Below are 25293 nucleotides of genomic sequence, written 5' to 3'. Positions count from 1 at the left end.
TATTTTTCTCTTTTTTAGTGTCTTCTTCTGAGATTATCTCCAATTTATCCTATATGTCTATATATCCGCTTTGTACATGATTTTTTAGAAGTTGTTTCATCCCTTAATCTGTGAGCTTCTTGAGAGCAGGGACTGCTTTGTTTTTTAAGAGTTCTTTTGTTGTTTCTTTTTGACTTTCTTTGTTATCTCAGGCACTGAGCTCAGACTTTGGTAGCCTGAAATATAACAGGAGGTTAATTGTTTGTTTGTTTTGATTGCAGGAAAGATTTATTTTATATTTTTGCAAAAATGGGTGCCTGAGTTAGCCATTATACCTTTGAAATTCCAAGGACAGCCTTTTATTCCCCATCTTGAAGCACAAGTCCCTCCCCTGATTCCCCATTAATAGGATGTTACAGAAGTTATACAAAATGAATCTCTACCCCTCATTACATTGTCGGTCTCTAACCCAAAGGAATTTACCTCTGTTACCTCTCCCCTTTTTAAAAGGAGGGAGGTAACGGAAGAGGGATAAGGGTAGAGAACAAAAGTCTTTTCAAATCTCTGGCCGCCACTTGGATTACAAAACCAAGTCCCTGTCCCTAAGGAGTTTACATTCTTTTAATCTCCCTCCCCCTCTCCATTTACCACCCCGCCCCCACCATTGCCTTAATTATTCTTTGATGTCCCTGTGAGTTTCAATTTTCTAATTTAAATTTCATTTCTCCAATTTAATTTTCATAACTGTGGAAACCAAATAAATCTCTCATTGTGGTAAAGTAGAAAATATCCTGAATTTGGAAACAAAGTACCTTGCCATTAATCCCAACCCTTTTGCTTTCTAGCTATGTGACATTGGGCATAGATTTAAAATCTTTAGCTTCAGGTTCTTTTTCTTTAAAATGATGCAATTAAATTAGTTTACTTTCTTCTTACTCTAACTTCTGATTCTTTCATGTTTTCTTTACTTTTTTGGTATTATTAATTTTCTGCTTGTGTAATTTTTAATATGTAATAATTCACAATTCAGTAATCTTTACTTTCTCTTTTGCTAATATACATCTTAAATTGTAATTTTTCTCTTAGGACTGTTTTAGCTGCATACTATAGAGTATGGTATGCTATATCACCAGCATTATTGTCTTTAATAATGTAATACAGTTTTTATGTTTTTGTCTTTGACCTAAACATATATATGCATATATGTTTGTGAATATGTGTGTATGTATATCTCCTTTTAAGATTTTTTCCTTTTATCATATTTTCTCAATTAAGTATAACTTTAGTTATATTATTAAATTAAAAATTATGTCATTAAGATTTCTATATTTATGAATTTTTATATCCTAGTAAGAAAAATCAGTGCATATAAAAATCTTATGAAAATCTAAAAAATAGACTAATATTCTCATTCATTGTTCTCCATAGGCCTTAAACCCAATTTTCCTGATGCAATGCCGGAGAAACTGAGGCAAGATAGAGATTCGAGAGTTTTAATATTTTATTTGAAAGGGAGAGATTTACTGGGACCAAATGGATCCATGGTTTAGTCCTAGGGCTGAATGAGACTATCGTCTCCAAGAATCCAGCAAACGATCTGAGTTCTCAATGACATATATACACATGGCTCGCATACAACGGGGAGACAGAGGTAGGGGTGGAGTCAGAATGCTAAGAGCAGGAATAGGACTCTCACAGGGTGAGGAGAGACACCAGACATTCTGGGATTGGGAGAAGCATTCAAGTAAGTATGGAAGGGCTGGGGTCATGATGTCTAAGATCTTTTATCCTTTTATTCTTATCCTTATATCCTTAAGGATAAGGTCTTTTATCCTTATCTGGATCATCATGATTAGGAGGGAGAGGTGGTTGAACAAAACAATTAGAAACCAAGGCAGAACAATTCAGGGAAACCAAGGCATGACAATTAGGGAAACTGAGTCAGGACAATAAAAGAGAACTGTGGCACAACACTGACATTCTGCTCAAACCTACAATGTTCTCATTACTTATCTTTCTGTTAGTTTTCTCAAGCTCTAATGGAGGAATGCTAAAATCATCTACAGTTAGTATGATATATCACACAAATCTTTTTTTGCATTTCAATTAGCTTTTTCTTTAAACATTTGACTGCTATGCTATTCAAGGATTATATGATTAATAGTGACATTATTTAACATTCTAAAGTACACTTATTCTTAAATTATCAAGTTTTTTTTATTAGTGACTTCCTTATCTGAAATTGTAAGTGTAATTAAGGCTTTTTGCATCCAAAGTAAAGCATATTTTTCCCTTCCCATTCTCTTACTTTGAAATTGCATTATTTTTTGTAATATGATATTTAGGCTTTTTGTTTCTTCATTTTTTTGAGGAAACAAATAATTCCCAAATTGGTTCAGCAACATTCTCTAGCACTATTGTTGAGGTTCAGAAAGGAGACCCAAAAGGTTGGGGTTGCAGACTATTGTCAGGAGGTATTTCAAAAGAATTTGCAAACTTGAACCCATCTCCAAGTCAAGGCAGGCTAAGTTCCAAAAAAATTTAGCAAAGAACCAGAAACAAGGAGGCAAATTTATCCAGTTCTTCATGTCACTGATATGCTAATTTTATGGTCTAGAGGTAGAACTGAGGAGTGGTCTCAGGAATTTGGTTATCACTGACCAGCAGATTAAGTATCTGACAGTCAGCAAGGTTTGTAAGACTATTCTAAGGCCAGAAGACTTTAGAATCAGAGGGACAGATTTTAAAACAACTTTGAAGTCAGAGGACCTTAGAATTATTGCTATATTTTCCCTAGAAGCTCTACCCTATCATTATTGTCTTGTTTTGTCAAGATCTGAAGCTTCTTGTATTGGGGTTTTTTGTTTTGTTTTTTTACTATTCTTTGTTCTGCCAGTCTAGTATTTTTATTTTGGAGTTTTTCTTGGCCCTTTCAACCCATAGAACAGGGTAAAATGCTTTATTAAGATTTCTGCTTTTTTTAAAAAGTTGTGTGTGAGACAAGTCCTTTGCAAGACCCCCTTCCCAATTCAATTAAGTAATCAGAGATATCATCAAGTATAAAGTGAAAACATTTATTTAATCTGCAGGGAGAGGCCCAGACACACATCTGGGAGCCATCCCAACTCCCGCCATGTGCTCCCAGAACCTGACCTGCTTCCTGCTTGTCCAGGGTTTAAAAGCAAAAGGCTCGAGCTTTCTCATTGGATAGACCAACAGGATGTAACCATCCTTGACCAATGATCACCGATGTTGGCTGCCTCCCACAGCTCATGTCACTTCCTGCAACTTCCTGCATCTCAGGTTCAAAGTTCATTCCTCCAGAGAGTAAATGATCTTCCCAAGGTCTCAGTTCTGGAAACAGGGAACATGTGACTCAATAATGAGAAATACTTTATCCAATCAATCCCAGTCAGTTGCTTTCCTTTCTTTTCCTTCCTTTTCCTTCCTTCCTTTCCCCCTTTTTCTTCCTTTCACTGTTTCCTTTCCTATGACTTCATCCAATATAGGGAATTTCTAAGAAACAAACTTTTTCTAGCAACATAGAGTGCAAACCATTCTGCAACTTATATTCTTAGAGAGTTTTCTAGGCCACTGAGAAGTGAAGCTATTTATCCATGATCATATAGTCAATATACCTCAGAAGCAATACTTGATACTAAGGTTTCCAATATCGCTTTATAGTTTCTATTATATTATGCTGCCTACCTTTTTAAGCAATACATTCTAGAATTTCTCTGGCAGGGAGAAATCATGATTGAGACATTTGTTCTTAACTATTATTTATTCTTCTCTCTCAGTATTTTAAGAGTACTAATATAAAAATAAAATAAAAGCCCCTGGTCTCAAAGAACTTAGTCTAAAGGAGAAAGACAATACACAAAAGGAAGCTGAAAAGGGGAGGGGAAAAACAGGGAATATATTGAGGAGCAATATGAAGTTCAAAGTAGAGGTAGGAAATTAATAGATCACTGGCCTGAGTGACCTCCTTAAAATATGTTCTGTATTTTCCATTAAGATACAGAGGAAGAAAGAAGTCCCCCTTTTCCCCCAAACACATACAGACTTCCTTGGCCTGTTCCTTTTTTCCCCCTGGGCATTTAAAAACACACACACACACACAAGTCAGTTTGGTCCAAGGTTTTGCCCCTTAAAAGTGGGCTTCAGAAATTCTCTTGGACTTTTAGCAGGTTTAGAAATTCCTCTTCTATCTCAGTCACATACAGAGTCCCTCTGCATGTCCTTTTCCCTTCTGGAACCTTAAAAAAAAAAAAAAGAAGAAGAAGAAGAAGAAGCAGGTGTGGGTATTTGGTGCATGGTTTGGGCTCTTTAAAGCAGAATACTGACAATATAAAGCAGAAAATAGGTAGGCAGAAGAACTGCATTTTAGACCTGTTCCTGCTATTTTCTAATTGTATTTCTAAATGTAATATCTATGATCCCCGTGCCTCAGTTTTCTCATTTGTAAAATAGAAATTACAATATATGTCCTGCCTGTGATGATGATCAAATAAAATACTATATTAGAAAGTACTTTATAAGTTACAAACTCCTTTATACATGTAAGGTGTTATTATTGTTAAGTACCTGTCAGCATAGTAACTCATCTGAAGCAATTTTCTGCTTAATGGCTTAATCATTCTTCCATCCAGGTTTCCTGACTATTCTAGGAAGTAGCTCATAAGCAATATTTAGGTGCAATCAGTCATGATTTTACCCTTCAGTATATCATTAAAAGTCATTATCCACATGATTTAACTTACCTTAAATCTTTATCTCAAGAGTTGTGTCAAAATCTTTGGCCTTTTCCTCAATTCCTGTCTCTTCTTCAGCTTTCTAACTTTGAAACATTGGTCTATCCTAATATCCACCTATTATTGTCAATGTACTAATTCTATTTATGGTCTTGGAGCACCCTAATGTCTACTGAATATCTCCCTTTACCAAAATGAAATAACAAACTCTTCCATGATAGTAGTAATTCTCTCATATACCAATTATGATTGTGATGTGTCAGTAGAGAGATAGTTTAAGGTCATGAAGGAACAAAGAAGTATAAAACCTTGAAAAGATCCTGAATCATTGGAATTGAGTTCAGCTACCTCAGTGTTCATATATTTCTTTTTAATTATAAGTATTCAATTAGTTTTTTAAAATCATAATCCAGTTGTGAAAATTAATTTATGCAATTTTTAGCTATTAGATTCATATTCTTTATATGAATATGGATGATAGTGTGAATTTTATCTCTTGTTTCTTTTTCTTTTTTCTTTCTATCTCAACAGAATTCTACACCTTTCCATGTTACTGTCCAAGATGATAACAGTATTGTTGTCTCCCTGGAAGCATCAGATGTCGTGAGTTCATCATCTGTATATGTTGTGAAAATAACTGGTGAATCTAAGAATTATTTCTTCCAGTTTGAGGAATTTAACAGTACACTGCCTGCTCCTGTGGTCTTCAATGCCAGTTATCATGGTCTTTATTATATAATCACTTTGGTGATAGTGAACGCAAATGTTGTGCTCAAACCAGCCAGATCAATCACTGTGTTAACAAGTAAGTACTGTCTTCAGCATGATCTCCAAGTACCTTCTTTGGATACATATTCATATGGCCTCATACCAAAAAATATTTATTTGAATTGGAAAGACAGTAGATCTAGTCAGGATACCTGGATTCTAGTCCTAATTATGCAGCAGAGTTCTTAGATGACAGCAAATGTCAGTTTTTACTTTTTAAAGATGAAGATGTTAGATCAAATGGTCTCCAAGATAATTTCAAGCTCCAATATGATCTATGGTTAAAATATAAGGAGGAAAACCAAGGATTAGGAGCATAGAAAAGAAGGAAGATAGAGACAGTGAAAAGAGAGGAACATGCAATGAGAAACAGTGGGATGACAATACAAATTTCCAAAGACTGGTTAAACTTTAGTTGTAACATATCACAAATATCTCCATCTGATCATGCAATTATTTTATATAAAATGTAATGAGTCCCTACTATCCATGCAATATAACAGGCACCAGACAGTAGCAGTTAAAATGCTCTACCTTTTGATTCATCTAATTTTATGTCATGCATGCATCCTTTCATGTTCACAGAAAATTAGGGATCTTCAGGTAGGGGCCACAATAATGAGACAGTGATGATTTTAGGAACAAGGAATCTAGTCTAAGCTAATCAAGTTGCTAAGGGATATTTTCTGCTGCTGAAAATTATTCTTGATAGACTAATTAGTCTCTTGACAGTGGGTTAGAATATTTGGGTATTGTCAAAGGCCAATGCCCCAAAGAACACAAACTCTTTCATCTATTTTTGTATCTTTAGTAGTTCTGTTAATATGGTCACACTTTCTATTTGTTCAAATGGGAACCAGAAATCCTCTGATATGTAAATATTGCCCATTCTCAACTTGAGCAAAACTTATCCATAGCATTGCACAAATTCTTCGTGAAGTATTTACTCAATATGTTGGAGGCTTTAGATTCTTTTGATATTTCATTTCTATCAGCATGAGACTATTTCTTCTTGTTTCTTTCTTTCTTTCTTTCTTTCTTTCTTTCTTTCTTTCTTTCTTTCTTTCTTTCTTTCTTTCTTTCTTTCTTTCTTTCTTTCTTTCTTTCTTTCTTTCTTTCTTTCTTTTTTTTTCCCCTGAGGCAATTGGGGTTAAGTAACTTGCCTAGGGTCACACAGCTAGGAAGTGTTAAGTGTCTGAGGTTGGATTTGAATTTAGGATCTCCTGACTTCAGGACTAGAGCTCTATGCACTGTGCATCTAGCTGCCCTCACACTGTTGGCCCTTAATCTCATGAAATTTTTAGTTCACTCCGTTTTTCATTATTGCTTGTCCTCAATGACATTTTTATATAAGGAATACTTTTTGTGTACAAATCATAATTAATAGATATGGTTCATCTACGGAAATCTATCACATCTTGCTATTTTTTTCTGGATCATCTGCAAATTTGAGTGGTCTGAAGTTCTTTTGGTCCATGATTCACAGCCGTTTGGTTTTCCTGGAAAACTGACCCTTAAAACTGTACATAGTTTGGTTCCAATAGGAATTACTTAAACACTGATTGCTCCAACCTAACTTAACAACATCTGCAATTTTATTTCCCATGCCTGAAGTGCTCTCCTTCCTAATTTTATCAGAATGCCCAGATCCTTTTAAGGATTAGTGCCAGAGCTTCATGAGTTCCTTCCTGTTTCTTCTGGCCATCAGTTTTCTTTGTCTCACAAAAGGACTATATATTTAATTTTTGATATCTTGTATTTATCTGAGTATTCTTCAGATAGAATGTAATAATAGAATATAATACAATATTCAGTAGAATGTAAGCTTCCAAGAACAAGTCTTATATGTGTTCTATCCCTAGTATACAAAACTAAATAGACTTTAAATCTGTATTCAATTGAATTGAATTATCTGTAATTTATTTATTTTTACATATGTAATTTAATTATAAGTTAATTTTTGCTAATTTCTTGAAAACATGATTACTTTTTAGTCAGAATAATAGATTGAACAAAAGTCTTTAGATCAATATATAGATTTTATAGAAAAAGGACAGTTTGGGGTCATATGACAAATCCACAAGAATGATGGTTGCATGTAACTTGCTGGTACAAAACTTCATAGAATCAACAAGCCTGAACCTAAATAAAGTGCTATCACCCACAGCATGATGAATACCATAAAAAGGTATATCATGAATTGGCAATTATTAATTGGTACTGATTATTAATAAAATAATGCATTAAAATGGAGTGAAAAGTTAACCTCATTTATGAGAGTCATATTAACTTTGTCATTGCTCCTGGAAAGGGTATGTCATTTTAACTCTTCTTGAGGTCTTCTTCACTAACCTTACAATTTTCCAAACCAAAATAGTTCTCCCTAATCACCATTTTAAAAAATATGTGCTATAAAAGCCTTTAAAGAAGGAACTAGCTTCTTTTTAAGATGTAGAACTTGAATATTTAGCCCAATGCTTGACAAATAGTAAGCACTTGTGGCTCAAAGAATCTGGACCTGGAATAAAGATAGACTTCAATTCAAATCCAAATTTGGATTTTTATTCATATAACCTATACTTCCCCCAGTTTGTAAAATAGCCCTTACTTCTCAGGGTTTTGTAGGTCATGTACCACAAATAAGAATCATAAGACTATATTTCTCTACATTAGTCCAAACCCTTGCTGTGTGTCTAAATAATAGTTCTGACCATATTGATCCTCTGCTGAAAAATAGTTAATGGCTTTCTATTGCCAATTAAATAAAATTCAACTTTTCTGCCTGACATTTAAGATTTTCCACAATCAGTCATCGGCCATATCTCATCCTCTTCCTATCTACATATTCTATGTTCCAGCCAGATTGTTGTTTTGATTAGCTAATTTTGACTTTTGTTTATGTACTCAGTTCTGACCTTGCAGCAACTTCACTACCTGAGAAACCAGTAAAAATTGGTTTCAAAATGGGTATGAATGCTCTTATGTAGAGACCCAAGACTGTCCATGACCTGTCATTAGGTGTTTCCAGAAGCAAGTTCACCAAACTTGTATACTCCTAGGGCTGAGCCTTCATAGATTGGTCCCTTACAGATCAGATGGAAATTACAAATTAAGTAGTCCAAACATCTAATTTTATGGTTGGAAAAAATGAAGTCCAAGAGGTTATCATGATCCCAGAAGTAGTGGCAGTGTCAAGCCTATAACATAGATCTTTCAAATCTTAATCCCATGCTCAATACTGGTAGTATAAAGAACAGAATAAGCAAAAGAAAACAGATTTTCCCAGTCTTCAATATAACAATAAATCACTTTTTTTTCCTTCCAATTAGCCTCAGTGGTCCTCTTGGTAAAAGAAGCTGTCAAATGATATCTATCTTACCTCTTATGACCTGGTGAGGAGACAATTGAGGAAAAGTTCTTTGCAAAGTACATGTTGTACAAAAATTTTATGATTAGCAGATTGATTTAGTTTCAGTCATATACATTTTGTTTCCCATCTTGGCACAGATGCATAATGATGATCCAACAATGATGAAGAAAATCTTACTAATTCAGATTAGACAAAAAAATGTCATACATATGACATTTTTTTGGGGGGAGAAAGCTAATTGTTAAGCATTTATCAACATATTGCTAAAAATAACTTTTTATTTTAAGGAAATTATGCTATTCTTAATATAGAGTGTGAATAAGCTTTTTTGTCTGCAACGTCTGTTGACTCAGAAAGAACTTAAAAGTTCATTAAAACTCCCCATGTCTTTTTCTTCCATCTTATATTTGTTTCTTCATCTTTTATTTATGAAGTTCATTTTCTGAAACTTTATGTAAGACTTCACATTTATTTTTATTTAATGTTGTCTTATTAGATTCAATCTAAAATTCTAGCATGTCCATATCTTCTTGTATCCTGACAAGTATCACATCTAGGTTTATATAATTTGCAAGAATACACAATAAGGAAAAACAGAATAGAAAAAGAAAAAAAAAACAGGACAATTAAAAAATTTGTCATGAGTTCACCAAAACATCAGGGAGAATTCAAAATATATAATAAATTTCTATTTCATTAAAGAATATATAATAATAGAAGAAATTATATTCATGAGTGTCCGTCTTTTCTTTGCTTCCTTGTAGGTTATTCTCTTGTCTGCTTGTGCACTTTTTACTTTATTCTTTTTTCCCTCTTTCATCCCCTCCCTCCTCTTCCAAGCAGGCTACAAGTAAGCACACACACACGTATATATATACACATATACATATATATATATATATATATATGCACATATATATACACAAATATACACACACATATATTTTCACACTAATCCACATACCTACACATATACATATATCTATATATACACATACATAGATAACCACATATATTCACACATACATAAGAACTAATATCAAAGATTAGTTTCAGGGATCAAGTTCAAGGAACTCAACATGAATAAATCATTTATATTTTGTGTATGGAATACACACACACACACATTTATCCATATGTAACATGCATCCAAAATTATATTAATATGATTTACTTATAATGTAGATTTCTCTCTTGATTGAATCTTTAAGTTAGGTTTTGTCTAAGAACAATGATTACTAGCCCTAATTTTTTTCCTAATAAATTCTACTTCTGATTCTTGTTGTAGTCTCTGTATATCTCTTATTTCCTATGCCTGCTAACTCTTCTAATTTAATTCTGCTCCTTAACTTGCCTTGCTATTACTTAACTTCCTTCTACCCATGGATCCCTCCCTTATCTTCTCCCCCCGATCCTTTCTTTTCCTCTTTATCCCATTCTCATTAATCTACCTATTTTATCAGGCTCCTGTTAATCTAACATCCTTCTGTACCCCACTTTATTCTATTCTACCTTTATGCCTCCTCTTTATCCCTTTCCCATTAATCTATTCTCTTCGTCCCACTACTATTACTCTATACATCCTTCTATACACCTTGACCCACTGCCATAAATTTACACATCCTTCTGTTCCCACTTTATCCTATTCCCTCCCCCCTTATTTATTAATAGATTTTGGAGGGTGTTCTTCATGTTGTATATATGTGCAAATATAGTGTTCCATATTTAACCCATTTCAGATGTGAGCAGGTTTTCAGAACTAGGAACCCTCCTCCTCCTCTCTAATGCCTATTTCAGTTCTTCCTTTGCACCTCATTTGTATAACATAATGACTATTTTTACCCTTCCCTAGACAGCATTGCTTTTTAGAATCAGATCATACTCAACTCTGCCCCAATCTTACTTTTGAGCTACTCAATTACTAACATCAATCTTAAATATATGGTATAAATTTCCATACACAACATATAAATGATTTATTCATGTTGAGTTCCTTAACTTGATCCTTGAAACTAATCTTTGATATTGGTTCTTATATGTAGAGTTTTCTATTATATTCAGGTTTTAGTTGAGAGAAAGACCTGAAAATCTGCAAATTTGTTGAATCTTCTTTCTCTTTTTCCCATCCAATATTATGGATAATTTTGCTGGATATATTTTTGGCCACAGGCCTAGTTCTTTTGATTGCCAATATAAATGATTCCAGGACCTGCAGTTTTTTATTGTGGTGACTGATAAATCCTGTACAATTCTAATTATAACTCCAGCCAATTTGAATTTTTTTTGTTTGTTTCTTTCAAAGTTTTCTTTTTGATATGGGAGTTTTGAAATTTGACAATAAAATTCTATGTATTTTCCACTAAGGAGCTCTAATTGGTGGATCTTTTTCTATTTCTACTTTCCCCTCCTGTTCTACACTCCAATACAATTTTCTTGAATTATTTTTTGCATTTATTGTGTCAAGGTTCTTTATTTGGTCACAGCTTTCAGATAGTCCAATTATTTTTATATTTTCTCTTTTTGATCTGTTCTCCATATCTTTTATGTTTCTTATGTTTCACATTTTGTTCTATTTTTTCATTCTTCATATTTTATTTTGTTATTTCTTGGTTTCTTATAGCTTCATTGGCTTCCCTTTGTCCAATTATAATTTTCAAAGAATTATTTTCTTTTTTAGGACTCTATATCTCCTTCTCTAGTTGTTTAATGCTTTTCTCATAATCTTGTTTTTCTTGGATGGCTTTCATTTTTAGTCTTAGTTTTTCCTCAGTCTCATTCACTTTATTTTTTGAGTCTTTTCTGAGTTCTTCTATAAATTCTTTCTGCAAAAGTAGCCATTTAATATTATTCTTTGGTATAGAAGAGGTTTTTTTGAACTTCAGTGTCCTCTGAAGATGAATTCTGGTCTTCCCTATTCCCATAGTAAGTTTCTATGGTTCAGTTCCTTTTTCTTTTCCTGCTCATCATTTAAAAAAAAATAATAACTATTTGGGTAAGCAATTCTAATCTTGGGAGGGGGATGAAGGGAGACATAGTGCTTCACTTCAGCTCTCCACTCTGACCTGGAACCCCAAACCAAAAGCCCTTCTCACCCCTCACCTGCAAGTACCTGCAGCCAGCAACAGTGTCCCTGCCCTATTGCTTTTGCACTCACTGTGTATGCTGGCTCCTTCTCTCCCAGGGTCATGGCTCTCCAACACAGGTAGACCTGAGCTTCCTAATCAGACAAGGCTCCCTCAGTCTTCTCTGACTCAGATCCTTGACTCTAAGCACAATCCAGAGGTGAAAGTTTCTCTGGTTCCTATTGAGGCTCCAGCCAAATCCAGCTAGACTCAGGAGTCTCTACTGTTTCTGAGAAGTTAATCTAGAAGTGACTGCACTTCACAAACTTCTTTCTTCAGGTCTTCTCAGCTTATCCCAGGAGAGCCCCTATTTTGCTCCAAGTCTTCTTTGTTTTTCACTAGTTTATGTTTGCCTTAAGAAACAAATTTGTTCTGTTTGTGGGGGAAATCTGAAGAGCATGACATTTTCTGACCTACTCTTCCACTTTCCCAGAATATTTCCGCAGAAATAATCTGCGAATTTAAAGAGACTTATTTATAATTTTAAGTATTGTACTATTGAACTATTAAGTATTGTACTATTTTTATTTGAACTCAGAACAGGTCTGAACATCTGAAACTGAATTATTTCATTCCAAATTGACTGAAATAAAAAAAGCCAGCAAACAAGTGGAGATTTTAAAATTCTTTCAGTTTAAAAGTTTATATAGATTGTGGTAGTATAAACAGTTGAAGAAAATTAAATATATGAACTCTTGTTCTAGTGCTTATGAAGTTTCAGACTTTTGACAAGAGCTTTGATCTAAAAACATTGTGCCCTAAGCTATAAAAAGAGAGATGGCAGCCTTTCTCTTCTAGAGAGAGAACTCTAGTGACAGAAGAGGCAGAAAAAAGAAAGCTTATTCTTTTGTGACATCTCTTTGCTGTTGGCATTCATTTTGGTACTTTTAGATCAAAAGTCAGCAGTCAGACTTTGTTAGAAATCATGTTGGTATCCATAAAAAATAGTAGAAGTTTAAGAGTAGAAGTTATGTGAGTTCAAGTCATATTTGGCATCTGCTGGCTTCAGTTAGGCTAGAAGTGAAATCATATTCATGATAATAAATCTCAATTTGAAACTATTCCTCATGATCTAGATAGACATATTTAAATTACACATATGAATGACTTTATTATTGCAGTGAAGGTGGCAGGAAGGAAGGTGGCAGGAAGGAAGCCCTTAAGAAAATCCTACTAAAAGCAACTGATTTAAAATTTAGTCTATACCTTTAAATGATTTGGAACACAGAGACATTGTGGTTTGTCATATATACAGTAGAGAGAAAAATCTGCACATAGATGCAGGAACACTAGGAGATGGAGTGATCCAACTTTTGGTTCTTCTAGAATTGGGGGAAGGCAAGTATAGAAGTGAGGCACAGGATCCCAGAGGTAATAGCTGTCACAGTGGAATAGACCCAAAGAGAACTTGAGATGAACCATGGCAATGACCACCGAAGGAAAAGAACACCTTCCCACTTTCTTATACCTCTCAACTCCATGTCATATCCCAGATTAAATTTATTAATTTATTAATTAATGGTTTCATTTTATATTTAATTCAGCTTTATCAACATTTATTTAGTAACTGTTTTTTTACTATGCCTTTTTGCAATTCATTTAGTTTTTCCTTTGTGAATTTTGGTTCTATGCTAATAGATACATGCATTAAAATTGTTATATGGACATAATTTCCTTTTTTTGATAAATAATTTCCCAAGGACCATACCTTCTTATAACAGGTAACATGACATGTATAGGGCCGCTTGCCATCTGGGGGAGGGGGTGAAGGGAGGGAGGGGAAAATTCAGAACAGAAGTGAGTGCAAGGGATAATGTTGTAAAAATTACCTGGCATGGGTTCTGTCAATAAAAAGTTATTAAAAAAAAACAGGTAACATGAGTTAGATAGTATAGTGCAGAGGTATCAAACTCATAGTCCATACAGTTAGCAAAATTTCACCTCATTGGAACCATTCTAAAATGTACTTGGGAAATACTTAACATAAAATAAATAAAAATGCAATATAACATAGATTATGCTAATTTGTGGTTTTCTAAGTCAATATGCTATGGCAAGAATCAATTTCTATTTGAGTTTGACACCACAGGTGTCTCACTGTTTCAGATCCTTTCTCAAACTCTTATTAGCTGTCTTTAGACAAGTTAACCTCTGCCTGCCTCAATTTCCTCATATGTAAAAAGGGGATAATAGCATTGACCATGCCAGGTTATTGTGAGAATTAAATGAAATAATAGTTGTAAAGCACTTTGCAAAACTTAAACCACTGTGTAGTGCTAGTTGTTATTATTAACAAGTAAATTCAGTCAAAATAATTTAATGCATTATCCACATCTAAAAATATATATCTCATCCCACACCTATAATATGCCATTTCTCTGCCAAGAGATAGGGATCATACCTTATCATTTAGCCACTTGAAGTCATAATTGGAAAATTATTGAACATATAATTCTAGTCTTTCAGTATTGTTTTATATTACATTATTGTGATCATCATGCAAATTATTTTCCTTCTGTTTGTTGTTGTCATTTTTAGTCATATCTGACTGTGACCCATTTGGGTTTTTTTGGTAGAGATTCTAGAGTGCTTTGTCATTTCTTTCTCCAGTTCATTTTGCAGATAAGGATACTGAGCCAAGAGGTATAAGTGACTTGCCCTGTGTCACATAGCTAGTAAATGTCTGAGGCCAAATTTGAACTCATGATTTCCAATGCCAAGCCCAGTGCTCTAATAACTTAGCTGAATAGATATATAGATATATTTATTTTTACCTTATATCACTTTCGCACATACAAGTCATCTTAAATTTCTCTGAATTTTTCATATTCATAATTTCCATAGCACAATAATATTTGATTATATTTATATGCCACAATTTATTCAGCCATCCTATTTTTCTATGGCTATATACTTTCAAGTTCTTTACTACCATAAAAAGTTCTGTTTTAGATATTTTTGTATATGTTAATACTTTCCCTCTGATTTTGACATTCTTGGGATTTATGAATAATTGGGTCAAAGAATATGTCTTTTAGTGCTTTTTAAAAAGTATAATTAAAATTGTTTCACAAAACAGTAAGGCCAATTTATAACTCTATAATAGTATATTATTATGCCTAGTCTCTGACAGTTTGTAAGGATGATGAGTAATTTCCCAACATTTAATCTTCACTAAAATTATTTGAAATTTTTTGTGTAAATGTTCCACAATAAATATAAGTAAATTCATTCAATTCTCACTTCACAGAGTTTTCTCACTTTTAATTAACATAGAGGAATAAAAACTAGCTTAGAATCAGAGTAAGAGATTGCTTTTGTGATAGAATGTATAAAATCAATCAATTCATCAACAAGCATTTTTATTGAAGGCCACCTTTGTGCTAGGCATTGGAGTTAGAAAGGAAAAGAAAATCCCCTAAACTCAAGGAACTTACATGCTATAGGTGATCACATGTACATAAATAAATATATGTGAAATAAATAAAAGTATCATTTTGGAGGACAAAATAAGCATAGGAGCTGTGAAAATAGTTCTCAGCCTTAGCTTTGAGGGATACTAGTTAATGCAGAGACAGGAAACAAAATGCTTTGGTGAAGTAACTAACATATTAGTGAAAGAAGAGCAGGAGGCATTTAATTCTAGACTTCAGTATGCATGATAAAAAGATTGAGCTGTATGATTCTAAATTATTAGGAAAATGTAATTTTTATATGAGAACAAGATAAATAAATTATTGCTTTATAATGTCCCTGTCTTGCAACGGTTCAAAGTTTATTATAATTGAATTAGAGAAATAATTGCAGAAGGTCAAAATTAAAATGAAGGCTCATTTAACCTTTGACTTTGGAGCCAAAGTTAAGTGCTCATTATTTGTATCTTATTAAAATGATTTTGTGTAGTATGCTGTGAAGATCCTAGCAAGATTCTACATTCTATCGTTTAGCTCTGCTACTAAATTACTTTATCACCTTTTTCAGGTAATTTAAAATTTCTGAACCTTGATTATTCCATCTGTAGACTTGGAATAATACCTATCCATCATGCTTTACAGGGTTGAAACAATAGATGAGTTGGTACTAGCAGTGTATATCTATAATCTCTGCCTTTGGGGTAGTTGAGCCTGGCAGATCTCTTGAGCTCAGAAGTTCTGAGCTACAGTTGATTAAACCAAGAAGTTTGGCATTAATATGGAAAGCACAAAAAAATGGGGTCCACTAGGGTGCCTAAGGAAAAATGAACCAGACATTCAAAAAAAGTATATGTGAAATTTTCCATTTTCATCCTGGATGAGATAAAGAAACTCAGTCTTACAAAAAACCTGCTGTAATAGCACTCTGAAAAGAATAAAATGCAAAAGAAAAAAAAATGAAATACAAAAGATAAAGGAAAAATAAAGTGATACTAATTTAGAATATAATTTGGCTCATGACTATTGAAGTTTTCAGTGTTTATAGAAGGTAATAATATTGATGATGGTTCACATAAGTTTAATTCATCTCATTATAGAAAATTTTTACCATAGTCTCCATTTTTATCTCCCTTCCCATTTTTCTTCTTTTTTTCATTTTCTTTTTGTAGAGCCTCTTCCTGTCACCAGCGTTTCTATATATGATTATAAGCCTTCTCCTGAAACAGGAGTCTTATTTGAAATTCATTATCCAGAAAAATACAATGTTTTTACAAGAGTAAACATAAGTTATTGGGAAGGCAAAGACTTCCGGACAATGTTATACAAAGGTAAGAAGAAATGTGAAGATTGAAAATAGCATGATTTGGTATTAATTACCGTATCATTAAAGTCATGAGAATTCTACAGTACAGAGTTCTTAGGCTTGACTTAAAAAATATGAAAGAGTTGTTTTATTCCTTAGATTTTCAAATGTACTATTTATTAGAGTACTATTTTAGAAATAGGGGGTAGTACTATTGGTGGAAAAACCCAGTTAAATGGAAATATTTTTCATGGCATGTCTTAAAGTAATCAGAGTGAATTTTCCTATGGATATTATGGAACCTATAAAATATGTAAAATATCCAAGTTATTGCTACTATGGAAAAATATTTTTTCTTAGTGGAGAAGATGTCTATTAAACACAAAAATCTTCTCTAAGTAGATTGGCCTCAAGTAGATCCTATTATAATTCTTGCCAGAAAAGATAGCTTCTGATTGTTGATTGCAAGAGTGCTTCCTTTCAATATTTTTCTTAGATACAAAGAAATAAAATTGATATAACTAAATTTCAGCATTATTCTTTAAATGCTTAAGACCACGTATTCATCTATTCATATGGGTCTCTATGTGTGACTAATCATCTGACTATGTCTACTATGAACACTCAGTTTGACTTTTATTTGACTTGACTTTTCTTCTCTGACTTTGAGTTGTCTGGTCAAAATGGTCAAAAAAGAGTCAAATGAATTAAATGTGTCAAGAGATTGTGTGTGTAAACATGTGCCACCAGATCATACAATACTGCTCACAATAACAAAAGACTAGAAATACCAGGTTGGAATTTGTCAACCCAAGTGAAGACCAGAGGGACTTCTGTCTTTCTCAGTGATATAAAGGAGAATTTTCTTAAACTTCTCAAATTTAATAGATCCATACTCACCTTTGGTGATACATCTGGGCACAGAAATCACCCCCTTTAAGAAACCTAAGGAGTGTTCCTAGGAATTATGATTGTCTGGGGAGAGATGAAGCCTTTAGGAGAAAATGAATGAATTTCTTATCTTTGAAAACTATTGAGGAAGATTTAGACTAAGAAGAAGTCTTAGAAATATAAGAATATTTCTTAAACATTGTTTAAAATTTGATTATGACTACTTTAAATTGAAGATAGATGGAGAGAGAGGAAACTGCCTATATATATGTATATATATGTTTGTTAGTCAAATGACCCATTAAACAGTAGATAGAGTCTAAGAAACATATCAGTAGAGATGAGTAGTAATTCGTAGAAGACAATATCTAAGAATAAAAAATGGGGGACTTCTGAGGGTGGAATCAAGATGATGGAGGAAAGTCAGGAAACTTCTAGTGTCATGCAAAAACCACATTAAACAAAGACTCTGAATAGAATTACAGAATGAAACTATTCTGCAGCTCAAGATAGACTGAAAAAATTTAAAGAAAGGTCAAACTCATTGGGGTGAAAAGGATATTCATCCCAGGTCAGATAAACTCTGGGAAAGCCAGTGAGGGGGTCTTAATCACAGCAAATCAGCAGCTAAGACCCTCAATCCTGGTTCAGTAGAGAAACAAATCAGTGGCGCTGTTTCCAGTCCAAGCTCAGAAGGCAAACTCTGGGAAACCAGGATGTTTCCTGAAAAGAGGAGGCAAAGCTACCTGTTGTAAACACAAGGGGCACCTGTGCTCAAAGCCAAGTTTCAGAGCTGCATAGGAAGCTTGAGACAGTGTCCCCTTTACCCCAGGAACTTAGGTCCAAGTATAAAAGTAAAAAAAAAAAAAAAAAAAAAAAAAAAAAAAAAAAAAAAAGGAAATACCAAAAGAAAAGAAAAGAACATGAGTAAGAAACAGAAAAGAACCTTAACCATAGAAAGCTACTATGGTGACAGGACAGACCAAAACACAAACGCAGATGAGGACAGAATGTTCACTTAAGAAGTATCCAAGAGTGAGATAAATTGGTCTCAAGCCAAAGAGACTTCTTGGAATTGCTCATAAAAACTTTAAAAGGCAAATAAGAGAGGTAGAAAAAAATGAGAAGGGAAAAGACAGGTATGCATGAAAGAGTTAATAGCTTGGAAAAGGAAAGATAAAAATTGTCTGAGGAAAACAACTCCTTCAACAGTAGAATTAACCAAATGGAAAAAGAGATAAAAAAAAATCTAACTGAAGAAAATCACACATTAAAAACTAGAACAGAGCAAATGGAAACTAATGACTTTGTGAGACAGCAATAATCAGTCAAACAAACTAAAAAGAATGAAAAAAAAAGGAAGAAAAATGTGAAATACCTCATTGGAAAAACAGCCAAGTTGGAAAACAGATCCAGAAGAGACAATTTAAAAATTATTGCTCTACCTGAAGGCCATAATAAAAAAAAAATCCTGGAAAGCATTATACAACATATCATTCAGGAAAATTATCTCAAAATTCTAGAATCAGAAGGTAAATGCTAATTGCAAGAATCCCTTGATCACCTTCTGAAAGAGATCTCACAAGGAAAACTGCAAGGAACATTGTTTTTAAACTCCAAAATTTCAATATCAGGGAAAAAATACTGCAAGCTGTCAGACAAAATCAATTCCAATATCAAGGAGCAACAGTCAGGATTACCAGGATCTTGCAGTTTCTACAATAAAGGATCAGAGAAACTGGAATACCATATTCCTGAAGGCAAAGGACCTAGGGTTACAACCAAGAATAACTACCTAATGAGATTAAGTATCATCTTGCAGGGGAGGCATTAGAGATTCAATGAAGTAAAAGACTTTCAATCATTTCTATTGAAAAAAAAAAACAGAACTAACCAGAAAATTTAATCAACAAAAACAAAACTAAAAAGAAGCATTAAAAGGTAAATAGGGAAAAAATACATTATTTAAAGATGAAGCTGTTTGCATTCTTAGATGAGAAAATGATATATGTAACTTTTGAGAACTATACCTGTTACTGGGGCAGACAGGGGAGCATCATATGAACTGAGGGTGTGGTTGTTAATGGACTTTGAGGTAATCACTTTAAGGGGTGGAAAAAGATCTGTACTGGAAAAAGAGGAAAGGGGAGGTATAAAGGGAAAATTAGTTCACATGAAAAGGTACAAAAGACCTATTATAATGGAGGGAAAGAAAGGAGGAGGGTGAGCATTGTCTGAAGCTTGATCTCATCAGTTTTGGCTCTAAAAGGGAATAACTTAATTATTCAGTTAGGTATAGAAATTTATCTAACCCTATAAAGAAGTAGGAGAAAGAGGAAAAGAAAAAGGACAGGTTAGAAGGGAGGGTAGAAACACTAGGGAAAAAGGAAAGAGAAGGAGGGTAGGGTTGATAGAAGATAAGGTAGTGGGTAGAGAAGGGGGAGAGATGATAGGAGATAAGGTAGTGAGTGGATAAAAAGAATACACAACTAAGGACAGGGTGGAAAGCGAGTATTAAAGTATGTACAAGGGAGAAAATAGGATGGAAGAAAATACAGAGCTGGTTATCATAATTCTGAATATGAGTGGAATAAATTCTCCCATAAAATAGAAGGGAATAGCAGAGTGGCTTAAAAAAACAGAATCTTACAGTATGTTGTTTGCAAGAAACATATTTGACACAAAGAGACATATATAGAGTACAGATAAAAGGCTGGAACGGAATTTATTATGCTTCAGTTGAAGTAAAAAAAAATAACAACAGAGGTAGCGCTTCTGATCTCAGATAAAACAAAAGTAAAAATAGATCTTATTAAAAAAGATAAGGAAGGAAAATATATCTTGATAAAAGGTACTGGAAATAATGAAATAGTAATTATATTAAATGTGTATGCATCAAGCGGTAGAGCAGGCAATTTCCTGGAGAAGATTTTAAGCCAGTTATAGGCAGCAAAACTCTTCTAGTGGAAGGCCTCAACCTTCTTCTCTCAGAATCAGACAAATCTAACCACAAAATAAAGAAGAAAGAAACTAGGGAGGTTAATAGAATCCTAGAAAACCTACATATGATAGACCTCTGGAGAAAAATGAATAGGGATAAAAAGGGATCCATCTTTTTTCTTGGCAATAATGGCACCTCCACAGAAATTGACCATGTTTTAGGGCATACAAACCTCACAATCAAATGTAAAAAGGCAAAAATAGTAAATACTTCCTTTTGAGGCCGCAATGCAATAAAATAATATTCAATAAAGGACCAGAGAAAGATAGACTAAAAACCAAATGGAAATTAAATAATATAATTGTAACTCCAGGCCTAGTGCTCTATCTACTAGGCCACTTGGCTGCCCTAATAATATAATTCTAAAGAATGAGTAATTCAAACAACAAATCACAGAAACAATACAAAATTTTATCCAAGAAAATGGCAATAATGAGACAACATACCGAAACCTATAGGATGTAGCCAAAGTAGGTCTTAGGGAAATTTTTCTATCTCTAAATAGCTACATGAATAAAATAGAGAAAGAAGAGATCAATGAATTAGGCATGCAACTAAAAAAGCTAGAAAAAGAACAAATTTAAAATCCTGAATTATATACCAAATTAGAAATTCTGAAATTCAAAGGAAAAAAATAATAAAATAGAAACTAAGAAAACTATTGAACTAACAAATAAAACTAAGATTTGGTTTTATGAAAAAAAATCAACAAAATAGATAACCTTTTGGTTAATGTGATCAGAAAAAGGAAAGAAAAAAAATCCCAAATCCCACCATCAAAAATGAAAAGGGTGGACTTGCCACCAATGAAAAAGAAATTAAAGCAATAGTTAGGAGTTATTTTGTCCAACTGTATTGCAGAAAGTCTGACAGTCTAACTAAAATGAATGAATATTTATAAAAATATAAATTGCCTAGGTTAATAGAAGAGGAAATAAATTAAATTGTCCCATTTAAAAAAAAAAAAAAACATTGAACAAGTCACTATGACTCCCCCAAGAACAAAATCTCCAGGACCAGATGGATTCACAAGTGAATTCCAACAAACATTTAAAAAACAATTAATTCCAATACTATGTAAACTATTTAGAAAAATACATAAAGAAGGAGTGCTGCCAAATTCCTTCTATGATACAAATATGACAACAATACCTAAATCAGGAAGAGCCAAAACAGAAAAAGAAAATTGTAGCTCAATCTCCCTAATAAATATTGTTGCAAAAAATTTTAAATAAAATGTTTGCAAAGAGATTACAATAATTTATGAGCAGGATAATATACCATAACCAAGTAGGATTTGCAGGAATTGCAGGTTGCAGGGTTGGTTCACTATCAGGAAAACTATTAGCATAATTGACCATATCAATAACAAAACCAACAGAAATCATATGATAATCTAAATAAATGCAGGAAATGCTTTTGACAAAATACAGCACCCATTCCTATGAAAAATACTAGAGAGTATAGGGATAAAGAGAACTTTCCTTAAAGTAATAAGCAGTACCTATATAAAACCTACAGCAAGCATTATTTGTAATGGGGAAAAGCTGGGCACAGTCTTAGTAAGAATAGGGATGAAACAAGAATGCACATTATCATCACTATGATTCAACATTGTACTAGAAATGTTGGCTTTAGTAATAAGAAAAAGAAATGAAAGAAATTAGAATAGGCAATGAGAAAATAAAACTATCACTCTTTGCAGATGATATGATGGTATACTTAAAGAATCCTAGAAAATCATCCAAAAATCTACTGAAAACAATTCACAGCTTTAACAATGTTGCAGGATAAAAAATGAACCCACACAAATCATCAGTATTTCTATATATTACTGACAAAGTTCATCAACAAGAGAAAGAAAGAGTAATTCTATTTAAAATTACTGTAGACAAAATTAAATACTTGGAGGTCTACCTGTCAAGACAAACACAAAAACTTTATGAACACAATTACATAAAGCAATAGCACTTGAGAGCTATTCATGAGTAGGATCCTCCCAGGAGAGTTCTTTTGGTAACCCACAGTGAAGGAAAGGGAGAAGAGACCCAGTAAGATTTTTTTAGTCAGGGCAATTAAATAAGCCAACACATCAAAGGGCTGAGCCAGGAGACTGAAGAGAGACTCATGAAAAATACTTGTCCTGACTACAATCCTCTTCTCCATTTGAAAGTTTGCCTCCATGACATCTCACAAAATTCAACACCTACTTATAGTGCTGTTTGCATTCCCTATGCGGACTCAGACTTACTGACCATGTTGTGGGGGGAAAATAATCACAGTCTCATAAAGCAAAAAATGGGGAATTGTTAAGGACCATGTCTAAGTGAAGGAGTAAGTCGATTCTCTGAGAGCATCCACAGCTGTGAATCATAACGCTTGAAGAAGTTGTAAAGCAGCCTTTGATACAAATGGTCCTTGTGGATTGGGAATGAAATAAATTGGAGTCAAGAGGGAAGAGGAGAGAGGTCTCTCAGTCTCCTTGTATCATCATCATCTTCTCACATGAAGAGATCCATTCTACAGGTCTGAATTAGACCTCCAGCAGCCGCTGGCTATATCACAACACAATTATAAAACACTTCTCACACAAATAAAGTCAGATCTAAACAATTGGGAAAATATCAATTGTTCATGGCTGGGCCAAGCTAATATAATAAAAATGATAATTTTGCCTAAATTGGTCTACTTTTTCAGTGCCATACCAAACAAACTGCCAGAAAATTATCTTATAGAACTAGAAAAAACAATAACAAAATTCATGTGGAAGAACAAAAAATCAAGAATTTTAAGAAAATTAATGAAAAAAATACAAAGGATGATGGCTTAACAGTATCACATCTAAAACTGTATTATAAAGCAGCAGTCATCAAAATCATTTGGCAATAGCTGATAGAGTGGTGGATCAGTGGAATAGATTAGACACACATGAACAATAATCAAGCAATCTAGTATTTGATAAACCCCCAAACTCCAGCTTCTGGAATAAGAACTCACTATTTGACAAAAATTTCTAGGAAAACTGGAAAACTTGGCATAAACCTACATCTCACACCCCACACAAAAATAAGGCCAAAATGAATACATGCTTTGGGCATTAAGGATAATACCATAAACAAATTAGGAGAACAAGGGATAATTTATCTATTAAATCTTTGGAGAAGGGAGGAATTTATGACCAAAGAGAACACTACAAAAGGCAAAAAGGACAACTTTGATTACATTAAATTTAAAAATGTTTTTGCACAAAGCAACAGAAACAAGATTAAAAGGGGAGTACAAAGTTGGAAAAAATCTTTACTGCTTGTATTTCTGGTAAAGGTCTCATTTCTAAAATATATAAAGAACTGTGTCAAATTTAAAAGAATACAAGTCATTCCCTAATTGAAAAATGGTCAAAGGATATGAACAATTTTCAGATGATGAAATTAAAGCCATCTATAGTTATATGAAAAAAATGCTCTAAATCACTATTGATTAGCAACTCTGAGATACCACCTCACATCTTTCAAATTGACTAAGATGACAGGAAAAGATAATGATAAATGTTGGAAGGAATATGGGAAAACTGGGACACTAATGCATTTGGGGGGGGTTGTAAAATGATGCAACCATTCTGGAGAGCAATCTAAAACTATGTCCAAAGAGCTATAAAACTTTGCCTCTGCTTTGACCCAGAAGTGCCATTACTGGGTCTGTGTCCCACGAAAACCATAAAGGAGAGGAAAAGATCCATATGTTCACAAATGTTTATAGCAACTTTTTGTGGTAGCAAAGAATTGGAAAAGGAGTAGCTGTCCATCAATTGGGGAGTGGCTGAACAAGTTGTGGTACATGAAAACAATGGAATGTTGTTCTATAAAAAATGATGAACAAGCTGATTTTAGAAAGGCCTGGAAAGAATTACATGAACTGATCCTGAGTGAAACAAGCAGAACCAGAAATATATTGTACACAATGACAGCAAGAATGTGCAATGATCAACTATGAAAGATTTGGTTCTTCTCAGTGGTTCAGTGGTACAACATAATACCAATAGACTTTGGACAGAAAATGCCATCTGCATCCAGAAAAAGAACTAAGGAGAATGAATGTAAATCAATACATACTATGTTCACATCCTTTTTTCTATTTTTTTTCATCTCTCCTATGGTTTTTCTCTTTTGCTCTGATTTTTCCCTCCCAACATTATTTATAAATCAATCTGTGTTAAAAATAAAAAAAACATCAAAACAAAAACAAAATTTCTCCCAAAAGAGCATATATGGATTTATACGACTGATTAGAAAAGATGTACTTATTACACAGCAAGCTCAAGTTATAATAGTTCAAATTTGGCTTGATATCCATAGAATGTATAAATAAATAAGGAAATGTCTCTAGCACTTTGGAGGAAATCCAAATGGAGGTTATATTGAATAAAATGGATAAGATTCATTTAGGATCAAAAGTTTAAAAAAAAAAGAAAAAATGCCTTTTGATATTTATCTCTAAAACCATAACACATTGGTGATAGACAAAGTCTATAGGAGATCTTAAGACAAAGAAATAAATTTGAATTATGTATCACTGAGAGTTAGTAGGTTGGTACTTTTGATGGATAATTTATTTGAAAGGATTATTATGCTTAATTCCAAAAAAACAGAATAGATAATGATGATGATAGAGAAGCATTGTATATTGAAAGGATAT

At 33.3% G+C, this 25293-nt stretch overlaps 1 protein-coding gene across 1 annotated transcript in view; it reads left to right on the top strand.

The window, feature by feature from the left end:
* Positions 1-3228: 3228 nt before the first annotated feature.
* PTPRO (protein tyrosine phosphatase receptor type O) overlaps positions 3229-25293 on the top strand; it is a 112040-nt gene continuing 89975 nt past the window's right edge. The window contains exons 1-3 of the mRNA XM_051962428.1: positions 3229-3306; positions 5265-5538; positions 16576-16734. Of these exons, the coding sequence (XP_051818388.1) occupies positions 3229-3306; positions 5265-5538; positions 16576-16734 (511 nt within the window). The remainder of the gene's footprint in view (positions 3307-5264; positions 5539-16575; positions 16735-25293) is intronic.

Source organism: Antechinus flavipes, chromosome 5 (assembly GCF_016432865.1).
Source record: "Antechinus flavipes isolate AdamAnt ecotype Samford, QLD, Australia chromosome 5, AdamAnt_v2, whole genome shotgun sequence".
In the NCBI taxonomy this organism is placed as follows: Eukaryota; Metazoa; Chordata; class Mammalia; order Dasyuromorphia; family Dasyuridae; genus Antechinus; species Antechinus flavipes.
This window is presented reverse-complemented; position numbering and strand designations above follow the sequence as displayed.